This window comes from Nelumbo lutea, chromosome 5 (assembly GCF_056320005.1).
Source record: "Nelumbo lutea isolate HS-2025 chromosome 5, American lotus-T2T, whole genome shotgun sequence".
In the NCBI taxonomy this organism is placed as follows: domain Eukaryota; kingdom Viridiplantae; phylum Streptophyta; class Magnoliopsida; order Proteales; family Nelumbonaceae; genus Nelumbo; species Nelumbo lutea.
Window position 1 is genome coordinate 31,881,002 of NC_142688.1, and position 24,615 is coordinate 31,905,616.

Consider the following 24,615-nt stretch of genomic DNA (forward strand, 5'->3'; position numbering starts at 1 on the left):
AATGTATTAGAAACCATAATAAGTCGTTCTAAAACAATTTGATTTGACTCAAGAAATTCTCAGGCCCTATTTTATTTACTCTAAATCGTACCAAATCAAACTATGAACACCCACTATTTTCATGAACTAAAGAACATTAGATTCTATTTGATAGTATTTCGTATTTTGTATGTATATCACACGGCATCATATATAAATATTATATGGCATTTAAATGTAAATTAATAATATATAATATGAATGTCACATGACATATAATTATCACTAATTGTGTTCAAATGAAATATCTGCCACATAACACTATTATGAATGCCAAATGATATCCAAATGTTAGATGAATGACATATAAATGAGATGTGACAATATAAATGAATGACAGATGATACTTGTCGATGATAATGGACATGTGTCTATGCTTTTATTTATGTCACATTAATATATGCTACTAGTGGTGAAAAGTATGTTAGAGGGAAAAACACGGAGCATTAAAAAATGGCTTCGTGCTATTCGCGGCAATCGATGCCAAAACTTCTAGTTTTAATTTTAAGAGCAGACGAAGAGGAAAGAGCAGCCAAACTACAAGTGACAAGTAATCCTCAATTTGAGTTCTCGTCGATCATTTTATTGAATAAATGCAAGTAGGTAATTAAGATTGTCGCAATGTGGAAGTTCGATTCTATTAATCAAATCTATGGTTACAAAGACTGATTTTCTGAATATGCATTTAGGCTTTAATATCTGAAACTAGTCGTTTGGATTAGTGTTTCTCGCCCTTGCAGCACTGAAAACGACTTCAATTTAGTTGCCCTTGCTATCACTGCTTACATGTCAATTTTGTGATTTATTTGACAACAAATCATTGTTAGATGTCATGAACGATAGGGGATGTTAGGGTAGTTTTGAATGATAATGACATAATGTGTTTCCTGAAGGAACTAATTTGAAGATGCTTTCATCCTCTTCTGATTGCACTTACATGTCGAGCATGTTGAAAGACTGTATCCGTCTTACCATCGGCCTCACTGAGGACCTGTGTGAATACGGAGCAGAAACATGGTCCCCTACGTACTTCAATGGTTCGTTTGGCAGGATAGACCATCAGAAATGTGATGAATGCCCCGGAAAAGATAATAATCCGTAGAAGTGAAAGTATTAGCCGTCTAGAATAAATCCGGCTACTATATGTATGTTTCCCATGCAGCATTAGACAATTAAATGCAAAACCATTTTAGTCCAACAACTGGGAATATCTTTAACTAAACTGTACTTCATAATGGCTATAACATATCTTACAGAGTTATGCTTGTCCTAGTGAAGATTTTCCTCTCTAGTTTATAAGTGACGGGGTATTGTAAGTGGCAGAGTGGCCTTGCTGCCATGATCCACTGAGATTCAGCCCTTTGTCCCATTGATTCGTCCCTCCCCCCACATTTCACATCCCACAACGATTTGCCCCCCCCCAGTAACGAGTTTTTAAAAGAAGTCCCTCCCCCATGCATCGTGGTGTGCCAAGAATAAAGTCCCTCCCTCTCCTTTTCAACATAACACATGCTTGTGAAAGTCCAACTCATCAGAACAACCTTCCAATAACACTGTGTAATGATTTTGAATTGGTCTCATGATGGAAATTATAGAACAAGTGTTTCTTCAATGTGAATGATGTGGAAATATAATTGATATATCATGGTTTGTATCAACGGTCTGGTCATAAGGTTCTCAAAGGTCCAATGCATTTCTCAACTCATTAACTTAACCTAGTTACTTATTTACTTGTGTATTTTTTTTTTCCATTTTAGAATGCAAATTTAAGATAGCTCATGCTAGAATGCATATTATGATGGCTTACTGATATTAAACATCAAGGTCACAGCTCACAATAGACTAGTTATTCTATTTCTGATCAATTGAAAATATTGTGCTTTTGCAGAGACGGAATATTAAATTGAATGGCACTCTAATCATGTTCCCGGTGTTCTTGTGCTTGCTGATTGTTTTACTACAACTGGTGATCAATTCTGAACTAGACAATCCAAGGTATCGTTGTGGATGTAAGTGCATTCCCACAAATGATAGCACCTGTAAGATGGTCTGTGGATTGGAGTACTCAACTTACAAGCAAGCTAGTGCTTGTCCTATACCACGGCCAGAAAAATGGCCTGCCTTGTTGCAAGTGCCAGATTCTTCCTACAGAGCTGTCCAAACAGATGCTCACTCATTCAGAGGCTTATGGGATAATTCTTGCTTGAAAACACATTCTTGCCCAGTGACTTCAATCTTCACTGCACAAAACAGAAGTGTTGCAGAGAGTATGTTAACTGGACTTGATTTCCTTGCTCATCTTATAACATGAATTCATTTTGGAACCATTAAATGGTGAACTTGTTCCTGGTGGATGCCTGCCAATTCGTGCATTGTTAGCAATCAGCATATGGCAAAAATTTTCTTCACAAAAGAATGAGTTTAATTTGTTTTCAGAAATAAAGGATTTGGTAAAACAAAAAAAGCAATAGAATATACGTCAAACAAATGGTAAAATATGTGTATGTGTTTAGTACATTTTAGTATAAAAAATCAGGATGAAAAATTCAGCATGTTTCATACTTTCAGGGGCCAAATTATTAGTTTATTATATGTTTTCCTGAATAATTCATGAATTTTAGGTGAATTGCTAACAGTTTATCCATGTACAGAGGAGTGGAGAAGGTAAAAGGTCCTACCTTCTCTAGAAATCAAGGTTTCCACAAGAGAGTTTCTTTGTTTTTATATTAGGAGAACCATAATTCTTCAAGTGTTGCAGGTCTGGTCAAGAGGGTCGAACAAGATGCTTTTCCAGAAGAATCAACAAATGCTTTGGACTTGGCTTCACTCTCATACATTGTATCATCCTTTCTATGCTAGCAACAATAACGTTACTTCTTTGTTTAACCTGTATATGTTTCAAGTTTCATGTGTTGGCACAGAAGATGCATATATTTATTTCTTTCTTGATATAAATTCTTAGGGAACGAGCAGCAAGCCTGGGACTACCAACTTTGTGGAACGAGCCTTTTTGGGCAACTCTTCAATAAATATTATTCTACCTCATTGCCCAGGGAACTTCAGCTACACTATCCCTATGACTGTAGGCAGTGCAACATTCCATCATGGTATATAGACTTTACCTAAATTGTTTTGACAAGAGAGGCATATTAGTTTTAGCAGCACTTTTGTAACAGTACTTACAGTGCCCCATATTTTTTTTGATCATAGATATTGACTGTGTTGAAAGTTTGTACTTGTGGAGGAAGAACTCATCAGTTATCAACAGAGAACTATTTCAAGGCTATCGGGGTGGAAATTCAGCAAAAGAAATCCATGAAATCCTTGGGGGTGTGTTTGAAATTATGTTTAACCAGTGCATGCTATGTTTTAAGATTAGGATCTAGGACTTAGTTCTCTGAATACTTTGTTGTTTTATGCAGCTTATGATTTCTTGAACACAAGTAAGGTTAACTATAATGTCAGATTTTGGTACAATTCCACATATAACAATCTGGTTACAGTTCCACGCTTGCTGCGGATACATCGAGCTCTGAACATGGTATGCCTTTAATTTTTGGATCTTTATTAATTGATTATGCTTTGAAGTGCGTTTTCCTGATCTGAAAAATATTATAAAGCCAACAAGCTATTTCCTGCTTGGTATCATGTCTTCTGTAATTACATAACTAATATTGGGGAATTCCTTCCTTCTCTAGTTTCAGTATTTTATGAAATCTATCCTTGTGCTGAAAATTTAATCAATGAGGTCTAACTTCAATATGAAGATTGCTCATTACGTCACTTATTATCTAAATATTGCCTTAAAACCAAATAAAGAATTCGTTGATTAATTCTATTATATCTGCTACTAATACCATACATTTACATATTCCTTAATAATATATACCACATGAATAGTAGTATGTGTGAAGGATATTTAAAAAATTAATTGAAGCAACATGTCCAATCCTTAAATTTTCTTATTTGTTCAATTTTATGTTTGAAATTTAAATTAAAACAAGAAACAGTTGGTTTCCACTTATAGCTTAACAAGAAAAAAGATGTTCCAGAAAATCCAACCAAAAAGTGAGGAAAGTAAGATCTCACGGAAAAGCTTAGTATGTTCAGAAATTCAAATCTTATAAAGCGAGGTATCATCATCATCATTGCCATCATCCTGTCTTTTATTTAGTCATTCTTAAATAAGACCTTCACATGTAGCAGAATACTTACCAACAGTGTTGCATGAACAAGGACATGGGGCTCAGAATCTGACATATTCCTAAGAGTCTGACTCAGAAAGATGAGAAAACATGGACTTGAAGACACATCTATGGAAAACATATATACTATTAAAATAATTCTTTTTTTTTTGAATTCTAACATTATATACCTAGATTGCTTTTGTTACTAATTGACATTTAATACCAAAAATAGATTCATCTTGTAGATTAGCTGTTCATTCATGTCAAATAAGCTAGGAAATAAAAAATGGAAATGTTATGTAGAAGTGCCCTCAAGAATCTGTGCAGTGTCAGACTCTGACATGTGTCTGACATGACACGTTGTCCATTTAGGAGAGTCCATGCAACACTGCTTACCAAACTATGACAGAAGTTATATTAATTTGGTGATATTGTTTATTCAGTTTCATTTATTACTGAAAAGTAAACAATTTTTTAGGTGATGATGAAGTATACTAAATTAATTTCTAGATGAATTGCTCAACAATTTGGGAAAAGTGTAGAGAAATTAGTTGGAGTGAATTAGCATAGAATGACGAATCAGGAACTTAGAAAAGGAACTGTACCATTACCATTCCTCAATTGAAATTCAAGGAATGGACATATCAATTGTTTGGCTTCCACACTTTGGTAGATTTAACATGGTTATGATACAACTTTTGAAATGTTTTAGTTGGCTTTTGAACTAAAGAGTTTTTATAAATAATAATGCTATAATTGCTGGTTGGTTAGACCTGTCTTAAGCCTTGGGCACCATGGATCTATATTACATCTTCTAGCCTTCTAGGTCCAGTGTTTAAAGCCAAAATTGACAATTCACTGGGCACAACATGATGCAGCCGATACATGGTATTGAAGACACCATATTTAAAAATGAGTTTGACCAACCCATTTGTCTAGGATTTATCTTTGATAATTTTCCTTATAAATGAAACCCAGTGTCACCTTTCCACTTTTAAAATATGCACAAATACATCCCAATCATGCATTTCAATTTGATGTTGTGATGATCTGATAAGGAATTCCTATTGTTTTAGATGTACATGTTAGATTTCCTTGTTTATGTGTTTACTTTTTTCCAGTTCCATAGAGCATGTAATGTATAGCCATTATGTGTGCATATTGGTTGCTTCAGGAATTCATCATAATGCTATTCTTACCATTTGCTTCATCTATTGTTTCTATACAACCTATATTACCTCTCCTGACTGTATGAAATAGTCCTTTCAGTGAAAGATCCTTTTCTTTTCTCTTTTCTTTTTCATGCAGATTTCAAATGCATTCCTTCGAAATTTCAGAGATGATCAATTGCATGTTTTTCTTGAATTTGTGAAAGAAATGCCAAAGCCAGGGACAAGGATGAGGCTTGATCTGTCTTCTGCTCTGTCTCCACTTCTCTTTGCATGGGTCATCCAGTTGCTATTCCCTGTATGCCTCTACTTGTTTTTTCACTCTTGGCTTGTTTAAGAATGTGTTAAAATTTTTTCTGTGTTTCCCCAAAGAAGAATGGTTTTATACATCTGTTTTGCTTGATATTTGGGCGATTCAATCTTTCTTTGGCCTTTAAATCTATTTGAGAACACATTAATGATGGTCTATGATTGAGTTTGGTTAATTTAAAAGAAACGTCAGTGATTGAAATTGTATCCTCCCTTGTCAAAGAAAATGTTTGTATAGCCATCACTTTAATTTTCATTTAAATTAAAATTAGTGTAAGGTAGTGAGATGAGATCTCTCTGATTATTCTTCCAGATGGGAAGATGGTTAGGAACTACATTTTTTTCGGTTCGATTTCTGTGTTGCTGGAAGAAGGGATGATTTATTTTGTCATTAGGATTTTTTGAATACTATATTTGGGGTAGTATATTCCTATAGTTCAGCCTCTATTTTCATTCACTAAACTGAGAAATTTATTTCTGATCTGTGTACTTTGCTTTACTGTGTGTTCATTATGATTCCATATTGGTTTGACTATCTTGTGGAATTGTGTAGGTTTTTTTGACGTCTTTAGTTTATGAAAAGCAGCACAAGCTGACAATCATGATGAAACTGCATGGACTTAGAGATGGTCCTTACTGGCTGATTACTTATGGGTATTTTTTAGTCATATCATTCATTTATATGACTTGGTTTGCCATTATTGGATCCATTGTAGGTAGGCTTTGCTTTCAAGTAATAAACTACAACTGACCTAGGGTTATACTTTGTTTCCAAATCTCTTATTGTGTTTGCTTTCTCACAGGTTTGGAGATTTTCCGGTTGAATAGTTTTTCTATCCAGTTTGTATTCTATTTACTTTATTTGAAGTTACAAATTGTACTTGCTTTTCTAGCAGCAGCATTTTTCTCGGAAGCTGAAACTGCAAGAGGTATACCATACCTTTTCACTATTCTTTTGTTTTTATTCTTTATGGGTGTTGGTTTTGTAAGGCTTGAAATAATTGAAATAATATTTTTTACCAACACTTCCTTAATTCCATACAATACACATATGTGCTGAGACATTAATGTTAGGGAATCTTCTGAAGGGATCACAGAAGTCAGGTTAGTTGAAAACCCAGTGAAGGGTTTTAACTATCCTGTCTGCATTTAAATTTGGACTGAAGACAAAAGTATAGGCTTCCTCAAGGTATCCACTATAGAATTCCATGATACTAGGGGAAATTAGACGATCCCAAGTGGTCTCTGGGGATTTTCCTAGATGAACTAGCAATGGTCCATGATCAAGGAGTACTTTGGTTGAATGTACAGCTTGAAATGTGGCCAGCATCATCAGCACTGTTTCACCCTGAGTAGCTTTCTAAACTAGGTGCCTACTATGCAGTTGCAGGATATATTTATGTCTTTGGATCTGGACTTCTGGGTGCTTTCCTTTTCAATTTTTATATTGAAGACACAACCTTCTCAAGTAAGAACCCAAGGGCTATCTGTGAGATGATACATTTGAATTTTAAACTTCTTAAAGATTTTATTAAACCACAAGATTGCTATTCTTTAGGGTGGCGGCTGATGTTTATGGAGCTGATGCCTGGATTTTCTTTGTACCGGGGGCTATATGAACTTTCACAGTCTGCCTTAGCAGGACATAATCTAGGAACTTTTGGCATGAAGTGGGAAGATCTGAGTGACCAAAAGGATGGCATTCGGGGAACTTTGATCATTATGGCTCTGGAATGGTTACTCTTGCTTGCTGTATCATACTACATGAATCAAGTTATTTCTTCAGGAAATGGAATAACCAGACATCCTCTATTTTTCTTGGGGACCTTCTGGAAGAGGGATAAACAACTGCCTACATTTCCAAGCTTCAGAGAGAGATCAACTATATTTGTTGATTTAGAGAGTCCTGACATCTCTGAAGAGGTAAAATCTATTGTAGCAAGACTGAGGGCACACTTTGACATTTCATTTAGAGGCAATTTTGAGTGCTGGTTATGGGCTGGTCTGGGCCTACAAACTTACATATAAATTATATGTAATATATAATATAATACATGCATGCATGGATTCACACACACACACACACACACACACACACACAATGCTGGGCTTGGACTGGGCTGGGATAAGAATGATCACCCTAGTCAATTGACCTAATTTCCTGTATCATTCGCTATAAACTTGGTGCACATGCTTAGTGATCTGGGTCATTGACTATGTGATAAACATATTTTATTGAAGTGAACACATCAATTTTAATTTGATGATTTCTCCATATGATGAATTTAACTTTTACATATTCCATTAAGACACTGACTGCCGAAAAGCACAAGACTCAATTGGACAGTTAAGTTTAATCGAAAGATCTTTTATCTGTCATGAAACTTGACAGATAATGTTTTATAGCTCAGCAAATCCTTATCCTAAATGTATGTTTTGGTTAATGAAATTAAACAACTTCTGGTCTATTTCATGGGTCATGATAGGCTATTACATTCTTATTTGTTATAGAATTTTAGAGAGACAAGTTTATTTCTTCTGATATGTCCTTGGTTCACCACAGATGTTCAAAGCTTATCTGTAATAACCAGGAAATAGGATTGACAACAAATCTGGTCTTACATTTGAATATACCATTTTTCTTCCTTCCTTTGCAGAGATATAAAGTTCAACAACTAATGAAGGAACCAAATGGAAGTTATCCAATCTTTTGCCATAACTTAAAGAAAGTTTACCTTGGACAAGATGGAAACTCTAGGAGGCATGCAGTCCAAAGTCTATCTCTTGCTGTACCCCAAGGGGAATGCTTTGGTATGCTTGGCCCTAGTGGTTCTGGAAAGACCACTTTTATTAATATGGTCAGTACCTCCATGCCGTTTTACAATCCTAAACATGCATTCAAAATTCATATGATGTGGCATTTTATCTATGATTCGCATTCTCTGTATTTTTCCTTGGTATTTGCTTCTATGCACATATATGAAACCAATTTGTGGTCCATGTGCCTCGCAGGTGACTGGTTTTCTACCCCCAACATCTGGTACTGCATTCATCGATTATATGGACATTGTATCAAATATGGATCATATTTACACAAGAATATCGATTTGTCCACAGCAGGAGTATGATCTCCTCTCATGTAACTTCTGAACTTTTCCTTTACGTTAAATCTGAATCATATTGAAGGAAAATTGGGATGTGTTGAATAAATATGGATATGGATAAATCCTGAGGAAAAAGCCGGAGGAGAATCCTAATGATGTTTGGTCTATTTCCCTTCATAATTTTTTTTTTTTATCTTCTTGCGGAAATCTTAGATATGTTAAGAAAATCTAGCAAGATCTAAAAGGAATGCAAAATGAAAAGCTTAGGTAATTTCTTTTATTTATTTTTTAAATCTAATGTTTTTTTATCTTAGTGAAAATATATATGAAGTTTTTAATTCTTTAATGGTTTCAGTTTTCATAATACAGAATTATGTTTAATAAACACCCTTGAATTCCCAACGGATTTCTGAGATTTAAACTCCAACTGCTTAACTAACCATATGAATTTCTAAATGGAGTTTCTTTTTTTTTTTTCCTTTTATAATTGATAAATTTTCTGCATCAAAATTTGCCTCTCGCAATTTGACCAACTTCATTAATATGCTTATTACCAACAGAAATCTATACATAATTCACAATTTAATGTTGATTGTTTCATTAACTTTCTACCTTAAGATTTCTTTATTGATTTATGTGATTACATTTTCTTTCTTATAGTTTCCCTAACTTAAGCATTTAATGTAGCTTACCTTGGGGGAGTTTGAGTAAAAGAAAAAGCCTCTTGTTCTAGGGTATGAGAAATCTGGAGTGCCAGGGTTGCTTCCCACTTCTTACACTTGCTTTGAGAAGTTCTGTCTCAGATTCCTGATATGTTAAATTGAGAAACTAAGAGGGTGTATATATATTTAAATGTGATAAAGTGATGGTTTAATCTAAAGGCAGAAGTAAGCTAGGTTTATTGTTGAAGTTGCAGCGAGTTTGAGCAATGTGGAGGTAGAATAGTAATAATTCTGATATTTAGTCTGAAATTTGGGACATTTCATTCACCTTTATGAAAAAGTTATAGCTTGTGCATTTTGGGGGTTCTTTTCTTTATTTGATACAATTTTATACTCCACTTAACAAAGAAAAAAAAAGTGGACTCTACAAACTTCTTTGGCTAGAAATAGGTCTTGCCACCTAGTTCTAAGATTCCTTATAACTGATTAGTGGAGGCATGTCACATGCAGATGAGTTTAGATTGGTGGCCTTGGAATTCCTACTTGTGGTAGTGATAGGCATTTGAAAGCTTTTTATCTGCCTTCCCATGCGTCTGAAAATTCTATTCAAGGTTGATTGAATAGTATAGCTATCATTTATACAAAACCTGATAACTGGGTTTTATGTCCACAGTTATCAGAATATATCTTAATTCAATATCTATTTTGGTAACCTTCTTAGCAAAATTTATGGAAATACCTAATCCATGGACAGCATCTAATTGGGAAAATCATTTAATAACATTCAAGTAATTTCTTCCTGTCTTCTTCCTCTAAAATTCACCAAAAGTCCATTTTAAACAAAAAACAATAAAATTGTTATTTGGCAGATATTGGAAAATCTTTCTAATAGAGAAAATCCCAATTAAAGGACTTGAAATAAATCTAATTTTATCTAGAAAACTACTTCACAAAGATTCTGCATTGTCACAGGAGAAATAGAATCTTGAGATCTGATCATTAACTTGTTACGATAGTAGTTGCATTTGAAAAGAGTGCAGTTTCCTGTAGTTTTTTAGTTTGATGAAAAACTAATAAATACTAATTTGCACTTTTTGATCAGCTGTTGATCTAGTAGGATGGGAAGGAGAGTAGTCCAACAAAGGTATACATGGAGAGTAGAGAAAGAATTGAAACCTGGTATGGTAGAAAGAAAAGTCAAATCAAAGAGTTTCAGATTAAAAAATAGAAGAAAATAGAGAAGAGAAACAGAAGAAAGATCAAACCTTGAAAGAGGAGAGAGAGGAAAGAAAAGAAAGAATTTTTATTCATTAAATCACCTCTAAAGTTTTAATCATGACTCTATTTATAGGCTCCACATAAGGGCTCAAATTTCCCTTTATAAAATGCAATTTTACTAGGAGACTGTTCAGAAATGATTCCTAACTGCTTCATAACTAAGATAAATCAACACTCAAATATGCACTCTAACCTTTAAAAAAGCTACAAATGCCCACTAAGAATCCCACTAAAACTAAACCAATGAAAAGCAACTCCAATGTAGACCTAGAAAATTGGATAAATCCCATAACAATTGGCATCCTATCAGTAAAATGACCATAAGTCTCTGAAAACATGTGGGATTGACGAGATCTTAGTCTTACTGGATGATAATGGCACACAAATCAGGTAAAACAGATCAGTTTTGATCCCTGAAAAAATAATCTGCAAGAAAATTGATGTGTTTGCAACTTCAACTTTTCAAAATTTTAAAATCTCTTTATATAACTCCTTAATTTCTTTTTTGATGGATATTAAATTCTTTTGAACCTTAATATGACTATCTATTTAAAAATGGCAGCACAGTGCACGACAATCGCGCTAATGTAGGGTCTGGGGAGGGATAGATGTATGCAGCCTTATCTCTGCACGTACAAAGAGGCTGTTTCCAAGATTTGAACCCTGGTCACCCAGGTTGCAAAAGAACCGTTGCACCAAGGCCCACCCTCCTCAGACTAATTATTTCTATGATATACAAAAAAGCTAGAAAATTGTAGAGAACACTAATGTGGGCCCCACGGCTGTGGTCCCCACTGTGTTATGACAGCACATGTAATCTTTGTTAGTTATGTCAGTGTTAGTTGGTAGTTATTTTAGACAGCTTGTTATTTCAGTTTATTATTGTTTTATTTGCAATGTAAGCATTAAGGGCAATTCTGCCCTTTCCTACAATTAGTGAACATAACATATAAATATTGAGAGAGTGGCAGCAGCAGATTCATTCGGTCTGTCCCTCCTTTTCAAAACCCTTGTGTACTTCTGCTTTCTTCTTCTTCTTCTTCTTCTTCTTCTTCTCCATCTTTCCTTCTACTTTTCTCAATCTGAAATCCTTTGGAATCCACGACTGACTGTAGTCTTGATCGACTACTAAAATAACTTTCAAAAACTCAAATTTACCAATCTCCTTATCACACAAAAACTATGAATACCACTGTGTGTTTGACCATGGATGTGGGAGAGATGGTTGGCTCCGAAGATCTGAGGGACAATGGTCAGAACCAGTGGAGTGAAGAAGTGGCTGGACCCCTGGAGGGGCTGCACTACATTACATGCCCTCTGGAGAGGGATCAGATCACCATGGTCCCTGCATAATGTCAGTGATGAGAGAGAGAGGGAGAGAGGAATTGGGTCTTAGATCCCCCCTTGGATATGGGTCTCCACCTATATATATCTTCTTTCTTTTAAGAGTTTGTTTTGGAACCTTATAGTAATTTTGCCAACTCATCATGGATGGCCAGCTGTCATCCACTAGTTTATCCTTACACTGCTCCTATAATTTGTTCTGAATTACTGCTTCGTGACTTGGGTTGGCCATTGGACTGGGCTGACTCAGTTTCAACTCAGGATGCACTAAACCGGGTCTGTGGCACTTCACATGTCTGTTCTCTTACACTGTAGAATCTTAATAAACTAAATTTCATCTTCCATGGTTTCTTTCCCTTTTTTAACATATGAATCACTAGTCTACTATGCTAAGTTTGTTTAATACAGTATTTATGATTGGTTTTACAATCTAAAATTTGTGAGAGGTTTTCTGAAAGATACAATTTTTTTTTTTTTTTTAAGACACAAAGTTATTGTTCCTCAAAAAAAGACACATAAAGTTATCGACGACCTTGATTTTCTATGGAAAACATGAAAATGTTGAAACTCATCCTTATGCAAAATAGGTATGTACAAAAATATCTAAGATGTTTTGGAATGGGAGTATGCAAATTCCTCAGATTCTTTTAGGTCTGCCAAGGTTTTAAAAAAGAAATTCTAAAAGTCTGAAATTCTTTTGAGGAACAATGCTAAACAAGAGTGGATATCAAGACATTTTACAGGATTGATCTTCTTGAGTTGGCGAGTAGATTCTCAATTTTTATTCACCTTTTGATATCTATGTTTTTCTTGAGGTATTCATGATACAGTTGTACTGGAAAAATAAATTTAATTTAATTTACCTGTAATTTAAGTTTTGACTATTCAAAATTTGATCAACTATATTAATCTCTAGTTGCAATCAATCATGATATATGGAAATGAAGTATTTTTATTTATCTCTTCCTATTTTCTTTAATTTTAGCATTTAATGCAGCTTGCTTTGGGAGACTTTAACTGGAAGGGAGCACCTTTTGTTCTATGGTAGGCTAAGAAACTTAAAAGGCAAAGCCTTGCACCAAGTAAGATGGCTTATATAGAACTTGATTTCAGATCATATTGCAGATTGGAGACATAGAAACAAATAAGTCAGTTCTGCATTTTGGGTGTTACAGGTAGTCGATAAATCATTAAGAAGCTTGAATCTCTGTGAAGGTAACTTAGGTGACCAGCTTGTTGGTAGATATAGTGGAGGCATGAAACGAAGGCTCAGTCTTGCTATTTCTCTCATAAGATATACACGAGTATGTATGGACACAATTGAGTAATTCGATCATCTTAACTATTTATAGGCTGTTAGTTATAGCATATAACATAATATCAGGACAAGACGGCATGCTTGCAAGAAGATTACCTAAAGCTCATTTAAGAAAAAATAGGCCTAGGGACTAGACAATAGTGATCTTCCAACCTAATCAGTTTAATTTTTCTTACTTGGAGATCTTGTTGGTAGTCTCTTTGTTCTGCATGTGTGCTCATATCCTAATATTGTAATAACGTTTTTGATAGGAAAAGAAAGATAATATTAAGAATTAACCAAAAAGTGTACAGAAAGGCATCCCAAGAGGAGGCACGAGATGCAGCCTCAGGTACAAAACAATTTACAATTGGGTCCAAAAGATAGATTCCCTAAAAATCCCTTGCTTAGCTAAAGAATCTGCTAAGCCATTAGCCAACCTTCTTGGCCACTGAATTATTATAATCATATTAGAGGTTAGCCATTTGAACTTCTTCACAGCTTCCTTGTAGGTCCAAATAACTGATTCTGGCCTTTTAGCCACCCAACTACCAGCTTGGAATCCCCCTCAACTATCAATTTATCCACATTTAGCTATTTTGCAAGCTGCACCCTCTGCAGAACTTCTTGGAACTCAGAAAAGATGGAATCCCCTAGACCAACCAGGCCTGAAAACAATGCAATTATATTCCCTCCTCATTCCTTATGACGCCCCCTATACCCACTAATATTGCAATAATTAATGAAAGTTGCTATTTATAAAACTTGTACATTTAGTTTCTAATTGATCATCTATCATGTAACATTTTTTACCTCTATAGGTTGTCTTTTTGGATGAACCTACCACTGGATTAGATCCAGAGTCAAGAAATTATGTATGGAATGTTATAAAGCAAGCCAAGGCAGACCGTGCTATCATTCTTACCAGTAAGCCTTTTCCCCCCCTTTTTTTTTATTGAAGCAAATTGTGGTTTGAAAAGATAAGTGGGAGATTACTTAGTTTATTTATGTTTATTCTGATGTTAGCTTTCTTCTAATAATAACAAAGAGAAAGAATTAATTGAGGCGAAGATAGAAGGATACAAAGATGAAGATGACCGAAATAACAAGGGCAGTGAGAAAGAGTTTAGTTTAAGATTCATCACTCTAATTGGTGATATATTTTCTAAGAATTAGATATTTAGTTATAGTTGCATTTTCATTTAGAAGAATATAGTATATTCATTTGGGTTGGATTTTCAACTGAGAATAGGGCTACAACTTGGGATGGGTTATCCCAAATCCAACCCGAAAAAATCAGGTTGGGTTGGGGTTGAGGACTCAGGCAACCCAACCCAAACTCAACATGTCTATTCATATTTGCATATATAAATATTATGTAAATGATCATGTATCTATGTATGTATGCATTCATCTAGCCATCCATATAAGTATGTATATTTGTATCGATATAATGTCTGTATGTGTATGTTGTGTGTCTTTGTGTCCATATCAACAAATTTCAAGTTCTTATTTGGTATTACATATTACACATTACGGATTACAGGGGAATTAAGGGTGGGGACACAGAAGGTGCACATGAGGTCCACTGACCTTAAACATGGGCAGCCTACTGTTATGCAGGTTTGATCTCATGCGTCCATATTTGGAGGGATGCCGAATGACCATCTCAGTTACTGGGCCATCAGCAATCATTTTTAAGTTCAAAGGTCAAGATTTTTTAGTGTAACATAAGTTTAGTATTTGTGCAATTGTGCCCATATATATACAAATGCTAAAGTGAGTTAACCCTAATCAGTTAATTCTAAGTCTAAGAAGTGAGAACATTTTTAAAGCAGAAACAAACAGAGAAATTAGGCCAACCCCAACCCAACCCAGCCAGTCAGCCACCCAACCCTGACCAGTGAAGGTTGTGTTGGGTTAGGGCTACGGTTGGGGTTTCAACAACTTGGGTTAGGGTTGATGTTGACCTCAACCTGACCTAACACAGCCTGATTTGCACTCCTAGCTGAGAATTAGAAGTCTCTTCCATTTTTGATTTTTTGAATACTTAACTATGAAAGAGAAAAAAATGAATAATAACTTGTTTGGGGCTTAAAAGGTGCCAATCCAAATCTTTATTTAGTCCATTCACTGTTAATAGCATATCATTTTGCAGCAACATTTTTTATTGGAAGACAGAAAGCACTGGAACCTACAAAAGGAAAAAAAAATGAATACCTCTACTATCTGTTTTCCTGTCAACTGACAACATGGTACCAATTAATCAATATTCCTGGCAAGTGACAACAATTTGATCAATGCCCTAAACTTGTTTTTTTACTCAAGATATTAAGGTGGTTGTTTAGATTCTGCATTTGTTTCCTTTGAATTAGATTAGTAGGGCTCTAATATAGACATGGAAATGGATGTACAGCACACTCCATGGAGGAGGCTGAGTTTCTCTGTGACCGCATAGGAATCATTGTGAATGGCAATTTGCAGTGTTTGGGAAGCTCAAGAGAGGTAAGTCTTATCTCAATACTGGAGTTGCAGGAACCAAACCACATGCATCTTTAAGATGATAGCACTTTGTTGTTATTCAAATAAGTATCCATTTGTGAACATTGTGATGGTTGACCTTGATAGTTTACTACCTTTACTTTGGTTTTAATGGCTGTAATGTTATTTTCTCAAATATTTTTTACATTTGTGAAATTTAATATTATATTATATTGATAAAAATATAATTGAAACATTGCAACAACAGTCAACAGTACCAACCATATTGTTGAACACCCCCTGGTAATTTCATCATGGTTCTTATTGTCCATTTATTCTTGTTGGAATCTGTTGTCTTTTTCTTTATAGTTCTTGATCGTATATTCTTTACATAGCTTATTCTGCAGTTGCTGTAGTTCTCATTAACCAGCTTGTCTGACTTTTGTAAATGGGATATCTTTATCTCGTATTACTATTAATATAATATTCTTTAGAAAAAGGCCTATATCATATTATCATGTGTGTAAGCACAGCATGCGTTAAGTGTCTAGAAGTGCCATTTGATTAATTCATCCCTTGTGATCCATGACATATTCCTTTCAGTTTTTGACCTAGGAGCTTTGAGGTATAAGGTCTTCAGATGGATCTAGATTTAAAAGATTTGGTGATGTAAGGCAAGTAATGGAAGCCACATAGGCTGAGCACTAAAAGAATGGTTGAAGAAAGTGAATTGCCGCTTTAGGCAAGTTTTTTTTTTTCTGAAGCTATCTAAAATATGCAATATAACTTAAAAAGGTTTCTAGGTCAGGTTCAACAATTTACCAGTTTCTCTTTGAACCAATTAAATTTGAGAACCAAGAAAATAGATTCAGAATGGAATTTTTCTATGAAACATTGTGTGCAGATATGAAGATATATGTGGCGATTTAATTTAAAAGGTTCTACATAGTTTGGGGGCCCTCTAAATTTCTTGGTTCCTTACAACTTAATGATTTTTCAAATTGATTCTTATCTTGCAGCTTAAGTCAAGATATGGTGGCTCTTATGTGCTTACAATATCTGTGGATCCCATTTATGAGAAGAATGTAGATTCCATGGTCAACAGCCTTTCTCCAAATGCAATTAAGATTTACAACATAGGTGGAACACAGAAGTTTCGGCTGCCTAAGCAAGATGTTAGGATTTCCCAAGTATTTCAAGCCATTCAAAACCTTAAGAGAGAGGTTGCTCTTCATGCATTTGGTTTTTCTGATGTCTCTCTAGAAGATGTCTTCCTTAATGTGGTTCATGAGGCATCACAAGGTCAGAGAATTTCCACAACCTAAGATGGTAAATCAAGTGCAAATTCTGTATTAATACCATTCTTTTGAGCAAGAGAGTTGAATAGCATCTTCGTTCATGGTGAATGTAGGCTCTAATTTTAGTCCCCCTTATTTTGCAAGCAAAAATATACCATCAACAAAAGAGAAGTGTTTCTTTTTTTTTTTTTTTTGTTTCAAAATTTCAATTCGCTGGACCTTTCTTTCTTATGCAAGTTTCTGAATCCATGCAAAGAGAGACATCGATCTGTTAATTATTGACACATAATCTAACTTTCTGTAATTCTCCTAGCGGTCTCTGTCATTTCTCATGACAACTTAGTGCAACCTTTGAATTATTTTAGCTAAATGAAAATGAAACATTAATTTAAATAAACAAATGAAAGTGTGACTTTACAAAAAAGCACTACACAATATTTAACTTAAATATTTTCCCTGTCGAAATCATCCTATTTTGTGTTTACTTTTTTAACAGCTATGAAGGAGCAAGTTCATTGTGCAAATGGGGTCATCCAGATATTGCATTACCAGATGATAACAGAAAATTAGAAAAGTGCTTTCCAACTAAAAAATCCTATGTCCTTAATTTATATGATATCCTCAATTGCTCATGATTTTGAAGTACCTGATACGTATATTTCAGCTTTTAGGGTCTATTTGGTTGACAGTTGGAATCAGAATTGGAATTCCTTGTGAATTGGAAATATGTTTGGTTCAAACAGGAACCAGAATTGGAATTAGAATAAGAAGGAATGATATTTCATTCCCAAGTGGAGGGGGAGGGAATGCCCAATTGTCCATTCCCTCAAATGGGGGAATGCTATTCTGGCAAGAATGGGAATTGGATTCCCGTTCCGCCTAGTGTTACAGATCATTCCCTCAAATGATCTGATTCTAGATCCCTATTCCCATGAACCAAATGGGCTATTAGTGTTACAGATATACATAATACAGGTGGAATAAACTCAGCATTGTTCCACCAATATCCACAGTATTGCCTGATGTATAAATTTAAGAAAAAGGCTGCAAATGAGACTTAAACCTATTTCAATAGATTGCAAGATAACACATCTACCCGAAGGCCAAACTTACTCGTCTGTTATAAATTATAATTGTATCTATTTTAAAGTTCAACATTTAGTTATGTTCTCTTCTTATTGCAAATTTATTTGAAACTTAAAAAATAATAATTTATTTTTAACATTTATATATATTTATAAAAAGAGATAAAAACAGTATTGATCTCCCCAAGAATTAAGATATACATGTATTTCTTTGGTTCTGTATTTTTTAATATTTTCCAAATTTGTCCTTACGCCGTCAGTAATTTGGGGTGGAATGACTAGACTGATACAAACCTAACCTTTGGCAATTTTTTAAAATGAATTTAAGTATATAAATTGGCTATGAACTGTAAATTGTAGAGTTCATGTTGGTCTGGATAAATTGTAGAGCTATTTTTTTTTTCTTTTTCTTAATTTATCATTGAATTAAGAATCTAAAAATTCTAGATCTATATAAATCAGATTTACGCTAGAAGGAGGGCTTGAACCTCCGACCTTATGGTTAACAGCCATACGCTCTAACCAACTGAGCTATTCCAGCATTCATTAATCATTTATTTTCTTTATATATATATATATATATATATATATATTAACTTGTGACTATTGACTCCATTCTACTTACCTCTAAATAGAATGGGCCTCTCTACATTCTGAGATGGGCCTGGCACGAGAACGTTAAAAAATCCGGTGAACATCCAAGTGCTGTTTTATGGTTCAAAAACAGAGAAAAAAAAAAAAGAAAACTAGGAATGAACACCACCTAGGTGTTTGCCTGTCTGGGTTCTTTACCTCTAAAAAATCATTTTGATAGTGAGCCAAAAAAGACGCACCCAACCAAGAGCCAAGTGTGAATTCAACTAGAAGTACTACTTCACACAAGTTCTACTCAAATTTCTGAATCAGAAAAACGGAAGTAAGTGCTTCTCTTAGCCTCTTCTAAAAGATATGCAAAGCTATATGACTGATGTTGGTAATTAATATGGCATTGGTTGCAGCAATGATTTCATCAAAGTATGGGCAAATCTATGATATCGTATTTTTTTCTATATCATAGATTTGCCCATACTTTGAAACATGGTTGCAGAAGTGTATCGTGATTGTCGTTGAAAAAAAAGTATACAATTAGAAGCGTAGAGTAATGGAAGTTTTAATAGCTGGCTTAAAGGATAACTACACTGCAGTCCAATGCACAATTCTGAATTACAGCTCTTTATACGCCGCATCCTACCTGTGGATTCGGCATCAATTCACGGTTAGGATTCGTTATAGAGTTAAAAGAATACGAGTAAGTAATTATTCCTCAGTCCTCACAGTGTCAGATCTGAGTGGTTATTTTAGTATTGAATAACTACTTATTTTAAGTGTTCTCAAACTGGGCTCAATAGCTTTATTACTGATACCGGAGAGAAATTCAGTTCCCCTGCCGGCAGCAACAAAGAAACTGAAAAGGAGAGGGAATGGATAAAGAGAGCGCAGGAGAGATCGAGGAGAGCTGCAAAAGCAGCGATGAATCTCCACCGAAACCTATGCCCAAAACCATCAGGACAAAAGTTCCAGAGGTGGAAATCCACCTCTTTCGACGAGGCAAAGGTCCAATTGAGATCTTCAAATCGAGCTTAGGAGGTTGGGATCAAGACCGGTTAGAGGTCCACGATATCCTAGAGAAATACGGATTGAAATCGATTTTCGCATTCAACCCTGCTTCTGGAAGAAGCGTTCCCATTCGTTTCAATGCTAAAAATGGAAGATCGTTGCTACCTTATACCGACGGATCCGTTATTTTCATTGATGGGGAACCAAAGGTGATGTTTTCGTTTTCCCTTAGTCATCTGTCTCCGTTTCATTGTGTTTTCGTTTCCCTTTACTATATACCAATGAAACGAATAAAAATTAACAACTATTCTTAATCTGTCTTTACCGTTCTATTGCCAAAAAAAAAAGTTCTTTTTTTAGTGGGAGCTTGATTAGAAATAAAAATCAAGAAGGATTCATCTCATAGTTCAAGAAGTTTGTACAATGACTTAGGGGGCGGCAAAGATCGATTAAGGTCCTCGAGGGCTCCCTATCCATTTATCTTCACTGAGTGATTGTTCCTTAAAATTTCCCAGACATCTAATTACTTTATACAAAAGTATGATACTATGATGAGGCAATTAGTTGCAACCTGATATCTGGATGACAGTTTTTTCTTATCCAATTCGATGGTATCTTGGCTTTTTTTCTTTTTTCCAACTAAATGGTAAAATTCCATCTTATTTATTAGTGTAGTAATTAACTCTCCCTATAAAGCTGTGTTAGAAATTTTCCTTCGAAGTTCAAAGTATCACATTAAATACAACTATTTATAACGTTTGCTTCACTTTTTTTTTTTGCTTTACCTTTTATAACTATGATTAGTGTATTAAGTTTTGAAAATAGAAGAAAAAGGATCACAAGGCCCTCAACATTTAGGGTTTAACTTCAATAATGCTCTTCTAGGGAAGTGGATCTGGAGATTTGGAGTGGAAAGAGGTAGATAGTGGAGAGATTTAATTGCATCCAAATATAATACCGATAGAGGAGACTGGATAACCACTTCATCTCTGTCCTCATTAGGCTGCTCCTTGTGGAGGAAAATTATGGATATTCTCCCAAGATTCAGTAGAAGTTTAAGTCCTAAATTGGGAAAGGGTGACAGGCTGGCTTTTGGAAAGACACTTGGTGTGGAAACAGCCCTCTCTCAGACCTATTCCCACTGCCACAGTTGTTTCAGCTAACCAAAAACAAGGATGCAGCTGTGGCAGACTGCTTTGAGTTAATTGGTAGCTCTGTTGTTTGGTGTCCTTCTTTTAGAAGAAAATTTCAGCACTAGGAAATTGTTAAATTTACATAGTTGCTTGAGCTGATCTCTCTTCAGTCTCTGGACCTGAACAAAGAAGACAGTTGGAGCTGGAATTGGAGTGTAGATGGACAGTTTTCAGTCAAAACCTTTGCCCTTCAACTTTCAGATGGGAACCTAGTAGATGTGCCTGCAACTAGAATCTGGAACCTGATATCCCCCTTGAAAATCAATGATCTGGTTTAGGCAGCAGCTCTGGGTAGGTGTTTAACCATAGTCAATCTGTCTAAGAGAGGGATGCAGATCCAGAATCAGGAGTGTGTGATGTATGGTCAAGCTTTGGAGATGCTGTGGAGCTGGGAATTGCTTGGTTTCTCTAAGCTTGCCAGTAGTGTGTGGATGTCTATTCCGGCTGCTGTGATCAGCACCATTTGGGCAGAAAGGAAGAAAAGGTTATTCCAAAATGCCTCTAAAGATTTGGAGGAGCTTATTTCTTTTTCATCTGGAAAGTTGGTCTCATGGGTTTCAGCTCAAAGGGGATTCAAGCTTCACAACTAGGGGCTTGGTTGAGGTCTAGGAATTTCTGGCAACTGTAAAGTTGTTTAGGGTTGGCTGATCCCTATCCAAGGTGCTTCCCTTGGGGGATCTGTTGTATTCTATCTGGTTTAATAAAATTACTTTACCTTTTCTCAAAAAAAAAAAAAAAATTTAGGGTTTAACTGGTAAAAGAATCCCAAGTATTTGAAAGAATATGAGGAAGTCCTTTAGTTTCACCACAAACATCAACTCATTACTCATGCTCTTCAGTTATCAATTTCTCTAAATTGGGAAAAAATGTAATATTGACAGTCTCTTTCTTTTTCCCCTTCATTCTTTTACCCCTATTGACATATTAGTGTCCATAACCATAACCTTGCAGTATATGAATGGAAAGGGGAAATGAAGCTGCCACCTATAGTTAGTTTCTAAAGACTATGCAAAGATGGTACAAGGGTGACACTTCTTTATCATTTTTTATTTTCCATAATCTGTCATGACCATTCTTTGTATAGAACAACCGTACTAGATTTTCCTACAAGACCATACTTTTACCTATAGTGCCAACAAATTGAGAATAAGAATACAAGAGAAACAAAGACTTGTCTAGTTCAACCTTTCATCTACATCCACAAGAGAGAGAAATCCACTCTTCACCATAAAAAAGAAAAGTTTTTTATTGAGAAAATTATGAAAAAAATTAATACACAATTCCATGTGATTTATAGCCCAAATCAAACTTGAACCCTTTTACACCCATTCTCCCTTTCCTGTCTCAAAGCCAAAGAACACTTATTAAGAGCACTTTTTTCTTTGTCCAAATTCCAAAATCTCTCTCTCTCTCTAATTGACATGGCTTGGACCCATGAGGCAGATACAGTTTCTTTTAAACTTGAAGGAATTCATAGATGGATTTAATAGTGTCATTGTGCAGAACAAAAAGAGCAAAAAAAGAACAAAATGGAAGACAAGAATGACAAAGAACAAATGGTGGAGTATGGAAGAATCTCACTACCCCTATACGGCCTTGGGACTGGCATCGTCCCACCATAATTGAGAAAACTCTCAATATAAAAAAGCAGGCATTTGTTCTTTTCTTTTTTTACTCTTTTCCTTTTTTTTCTCCTTGGGGAGGGGGGGTGTTGTCAAGAAAGCAAGAATATTGCAGGTTCATAACTGAATTTTTCATTACTCTGGAAAAATTGGAATTTGTATCATTATATGTGGAATATTATGATTCCTCTTAGTGGGAACTCTAACTTGCAACAAGTAAAGAAAGTAAAGATAAAGTAAAAATCATTATGGTCTCTCTTAAGAGTCTTCCGTGTTGGTCTGTAGGTAATTGTGCTACAAGCCAAGGACTAAACCAGAGGAAAAGAGAAATGGCATTTATTCTGGGCCTTAATACACAAATTCTCACAGAAATGGGGCCTAAAGGCAACAAAGTGGCTGGATGAGGGGCCCACAGTGACTGCATCTACCTTTCCCGTGCCTGTTCAATTTTTAACCTCCTGGCGATTTTTTTTTTTATCAATATTTAACCTCCTGGCGGTCCTGATTGTTCTTTCTAAACTTCTCATCCCAATTGGTAAATAAAGGCTTCCACTAATGTTGGTCCCAACTATCTGGGGTCTTGGGAGGAGTAAATTGGGTATGATCCTAAACTTTGGCATTTTTTTTCCTCACAAAGGGGCTGTCCTCAGACTTGAACCTGTGTTCTCATGCATGCCAGGCTGAAATTTTACTATTACACCAAGTAATGGCCCCTATCCAAAATGGTAAATAGGTAGTATTTTTATTGGATGTTTGTCATCCTAAATCACCTTGATCAATATAACCCACTGTGATCCATAACACCAAATATACACTGTCAAGAAAGTGCAGTATCCAAAGATACTTGCAATACCCCATGCAAGTTGAAGGGGCTAGATACTAGAAGGGCTGGGAGTGGACTAACAAAGACATAGGTCAAAGTAGTAAGAAATGATTTAAGAGTCCATAATTTAACAATGGATATGGCATAACAGAATTGAATGGTGAAACAGGATTCATGTAGCTGACCCCATATAAAGCCTGGATGATGATGATAAAAGTGAAATGAGGACATTTCTATGTAGTTGTCACCCTCCCTTTCCTTTTTTTTCTTCCAATTTTTCTTTCTCTTTCTTTTTTATGGGAATAAAAGACACCCTTTTTGTGGTGGAAGAGTCATTGAAGAGTTTATAAGGTTGTTTGAACCTGTTCTAACAATCCAGCCAGTTATCATTGATAGAGGTATTGGTCACTCAAATGATCTAATTGCTGTTATTCTAAAAGTTAAAGGATTGTGATGCAATAAGGGGATTTTCACTTTATGAGAAATTCACTGCTGGATAGGTGTCAGGTATTTTTTTCCCCCATAAATTTCAAGGATGTCAAAAGATGGGACTTATGAGAACACAAGGTAGGGGTATGGGTGTTACGCAAATACTAATCTGATGTGAAAAAGGTTCTGTCTCTAGGGAGGTTATTAAATCAATTTCCAAAGTTAAATGCATCTTTTTCTGATATTCAATTCATCTTTTGATTAAGTTGAATTTAGTTTTTTGCTGTATTTAACTAAACTGAACTGTACTTTCATCTTACTCATTTATTGATTGCAGGATTCCTTAGTCAAGCCTATAACAAAGATCTTGCTTGGGATAGCCATTATAACCATTTTAGTAGCTATGCTTTTTAAGGAATCTCCAGAATGGATGAAGAGATTCAATATCTTAGGCGGGAACTTCCCTCCATGGGTCCTTGCTTGTGTGGTTATAGTCTTCACTCGCATGAGGAAGAGAACCAAGGATGTATTGAAAAAGTATGGCTGGTGAACAACAAATGTAATCTATACTTTTCAGATATTAAAGAGCTTTTCTTCTTATATACATATTTTCAATTGTTCAATTAATTAATAGAAGCATGCCATGTTTATTGGGGTTGGGAGCAAATTGGGGATATAGGAGAATTATACACACAACAC

The 24,615-nt window shown here is 35.2% G+C and overlaps 2 protein-coding genes and 1 non-coding gene across 5 annotated transcripts; 2 read left to right on the forward strand and 1 right to left on the reverse strand.

The window, feature by feature from the left end:
- Nucleotides 1-465: 465 nt before the first annotated feature.
- On the forward strand, nucleotides 466-17,478 carry LOC148851472 (ABC transporter A family member 7-like). Of its 3 annotated transcripts, none has more exons than XM_088946449.1 (18): nucleotides 466-589; nucleotides 1,928-2,306; nucleotides 2,798-2,877; nucleotides 3,002-3,146; nucleotides 3,250-3,369; nucleotides 3,462-3,580; nucleotides 5,535-5,693; nucleotides 6,258-6,420; nucleotides 6,508-6,633; nucleotides 7,089-7,172; nucleotides 7,263-7,627; nucleotides 8,362-8,562; nucleotides 8,717-8,826; nucleotides 13,090-13,174; nucleotides 13,268-13,396; nucleotides 14,211-14,316; nucleotides 15,806-15,894; nucleotides 16,890-17,478. In XM_088946449.1, the coding sequence occupies exons 2-18, from the start codon at nucleotides 1,961-1,963 to the stop codon at nucleotides 17,193-17,195; spliced, it is 2,733 nt and encodes a 910-aa protein (XP_088802575.1). In that variant the 5' UTR covers nucleotides 466-589; nucleotides 1,928-1,960; the 3' UTR covers nucleotides 17,196-17,478. The 3 variants fall into 3 exon arrangements, with proteins under 3 accessions (XP_088802575.1, XP_088802577.1, XP_088802576.1); XM_088946450.1 differs by having other exon boundaries at nucleotides 511-642; XM_088946451.1 differs by lacking the exons at nucleotides 14,211-14,316; nucleotides 15,806-15,894; nucleotides 16,890-17,478 and adding an exon at nucleotides 13,662-13,743.
- A 1,242-nt stretch (nucleotides 17,479-18,720) lies between these two features.
- Nucleotides 18,721-18,794, reverse strand: TRNAN-GUU (transfer RNA asparagine (anticodon GUU)). Its single transcript has one exon. It is a non-coding gene; the product is annotated as a tRNA-Asn (tRNA).
- Nucleotides 18,795-19,598: 804 nt separating this feature from the next.
- On the forward strand, nucleotides 19,599-24,522 carry LOC148851474 (WD repeat protein). Its single transcript, XM_088944438.1, has 2 exons — nucleotides 19,599-20,058; nucleotides 24,254-24,522. Exons 1-2 carry the CDS (start codon nucleotides 19,714-19,716, stop codon nucleotides 24,464-24,466), a joined length of 558 nt encoding a protein of 185 aa, XP_088800564.1. The 5' UTR covers nucleotides 19,599-19,713; the 3' UTR covers nucleotides 24,467-24,522.
- Nucleotides 24,523-24,615: the final 93 nt, after the last annotated feature.

Coding starts and splice junctions, on each gene's coding strand:
- LOC148851472 (XM_088946449.1), top strand. CDS start 1,961: ATGTTCCCGGTGTTCTTGTGCTTGCTGATTGTTTTACTACAACTGGTG. Junction 3,147..3,249: donor CAGTGCAACATTCCATCATG/GTATATAGACTT, acceptor TTTTGATCATAG/ATATTGACTGTGTTGAAAGT. Junction 3,581..5,534: donor TACATCGAGCTCTGAACATG/GTATGCCTTTAA, acceptor TTTTTCATGCAG/ATTTCAAATGCATTCCTTCG.
- LOC148851474 (XM_088944438.1), top strand. CDS start 19,714: ATGGATAAAGAGAGCGCAGGAGAGATCGAGGAGAGCTGCAAAAGCAGC. Junction 20,059..24,253: donor TCATTGATGGGGAACCAAAG/GTGATGTTTTCG, acceptor TATTGATTGCAG/GATTCCTTAGTCAAGCCTAT.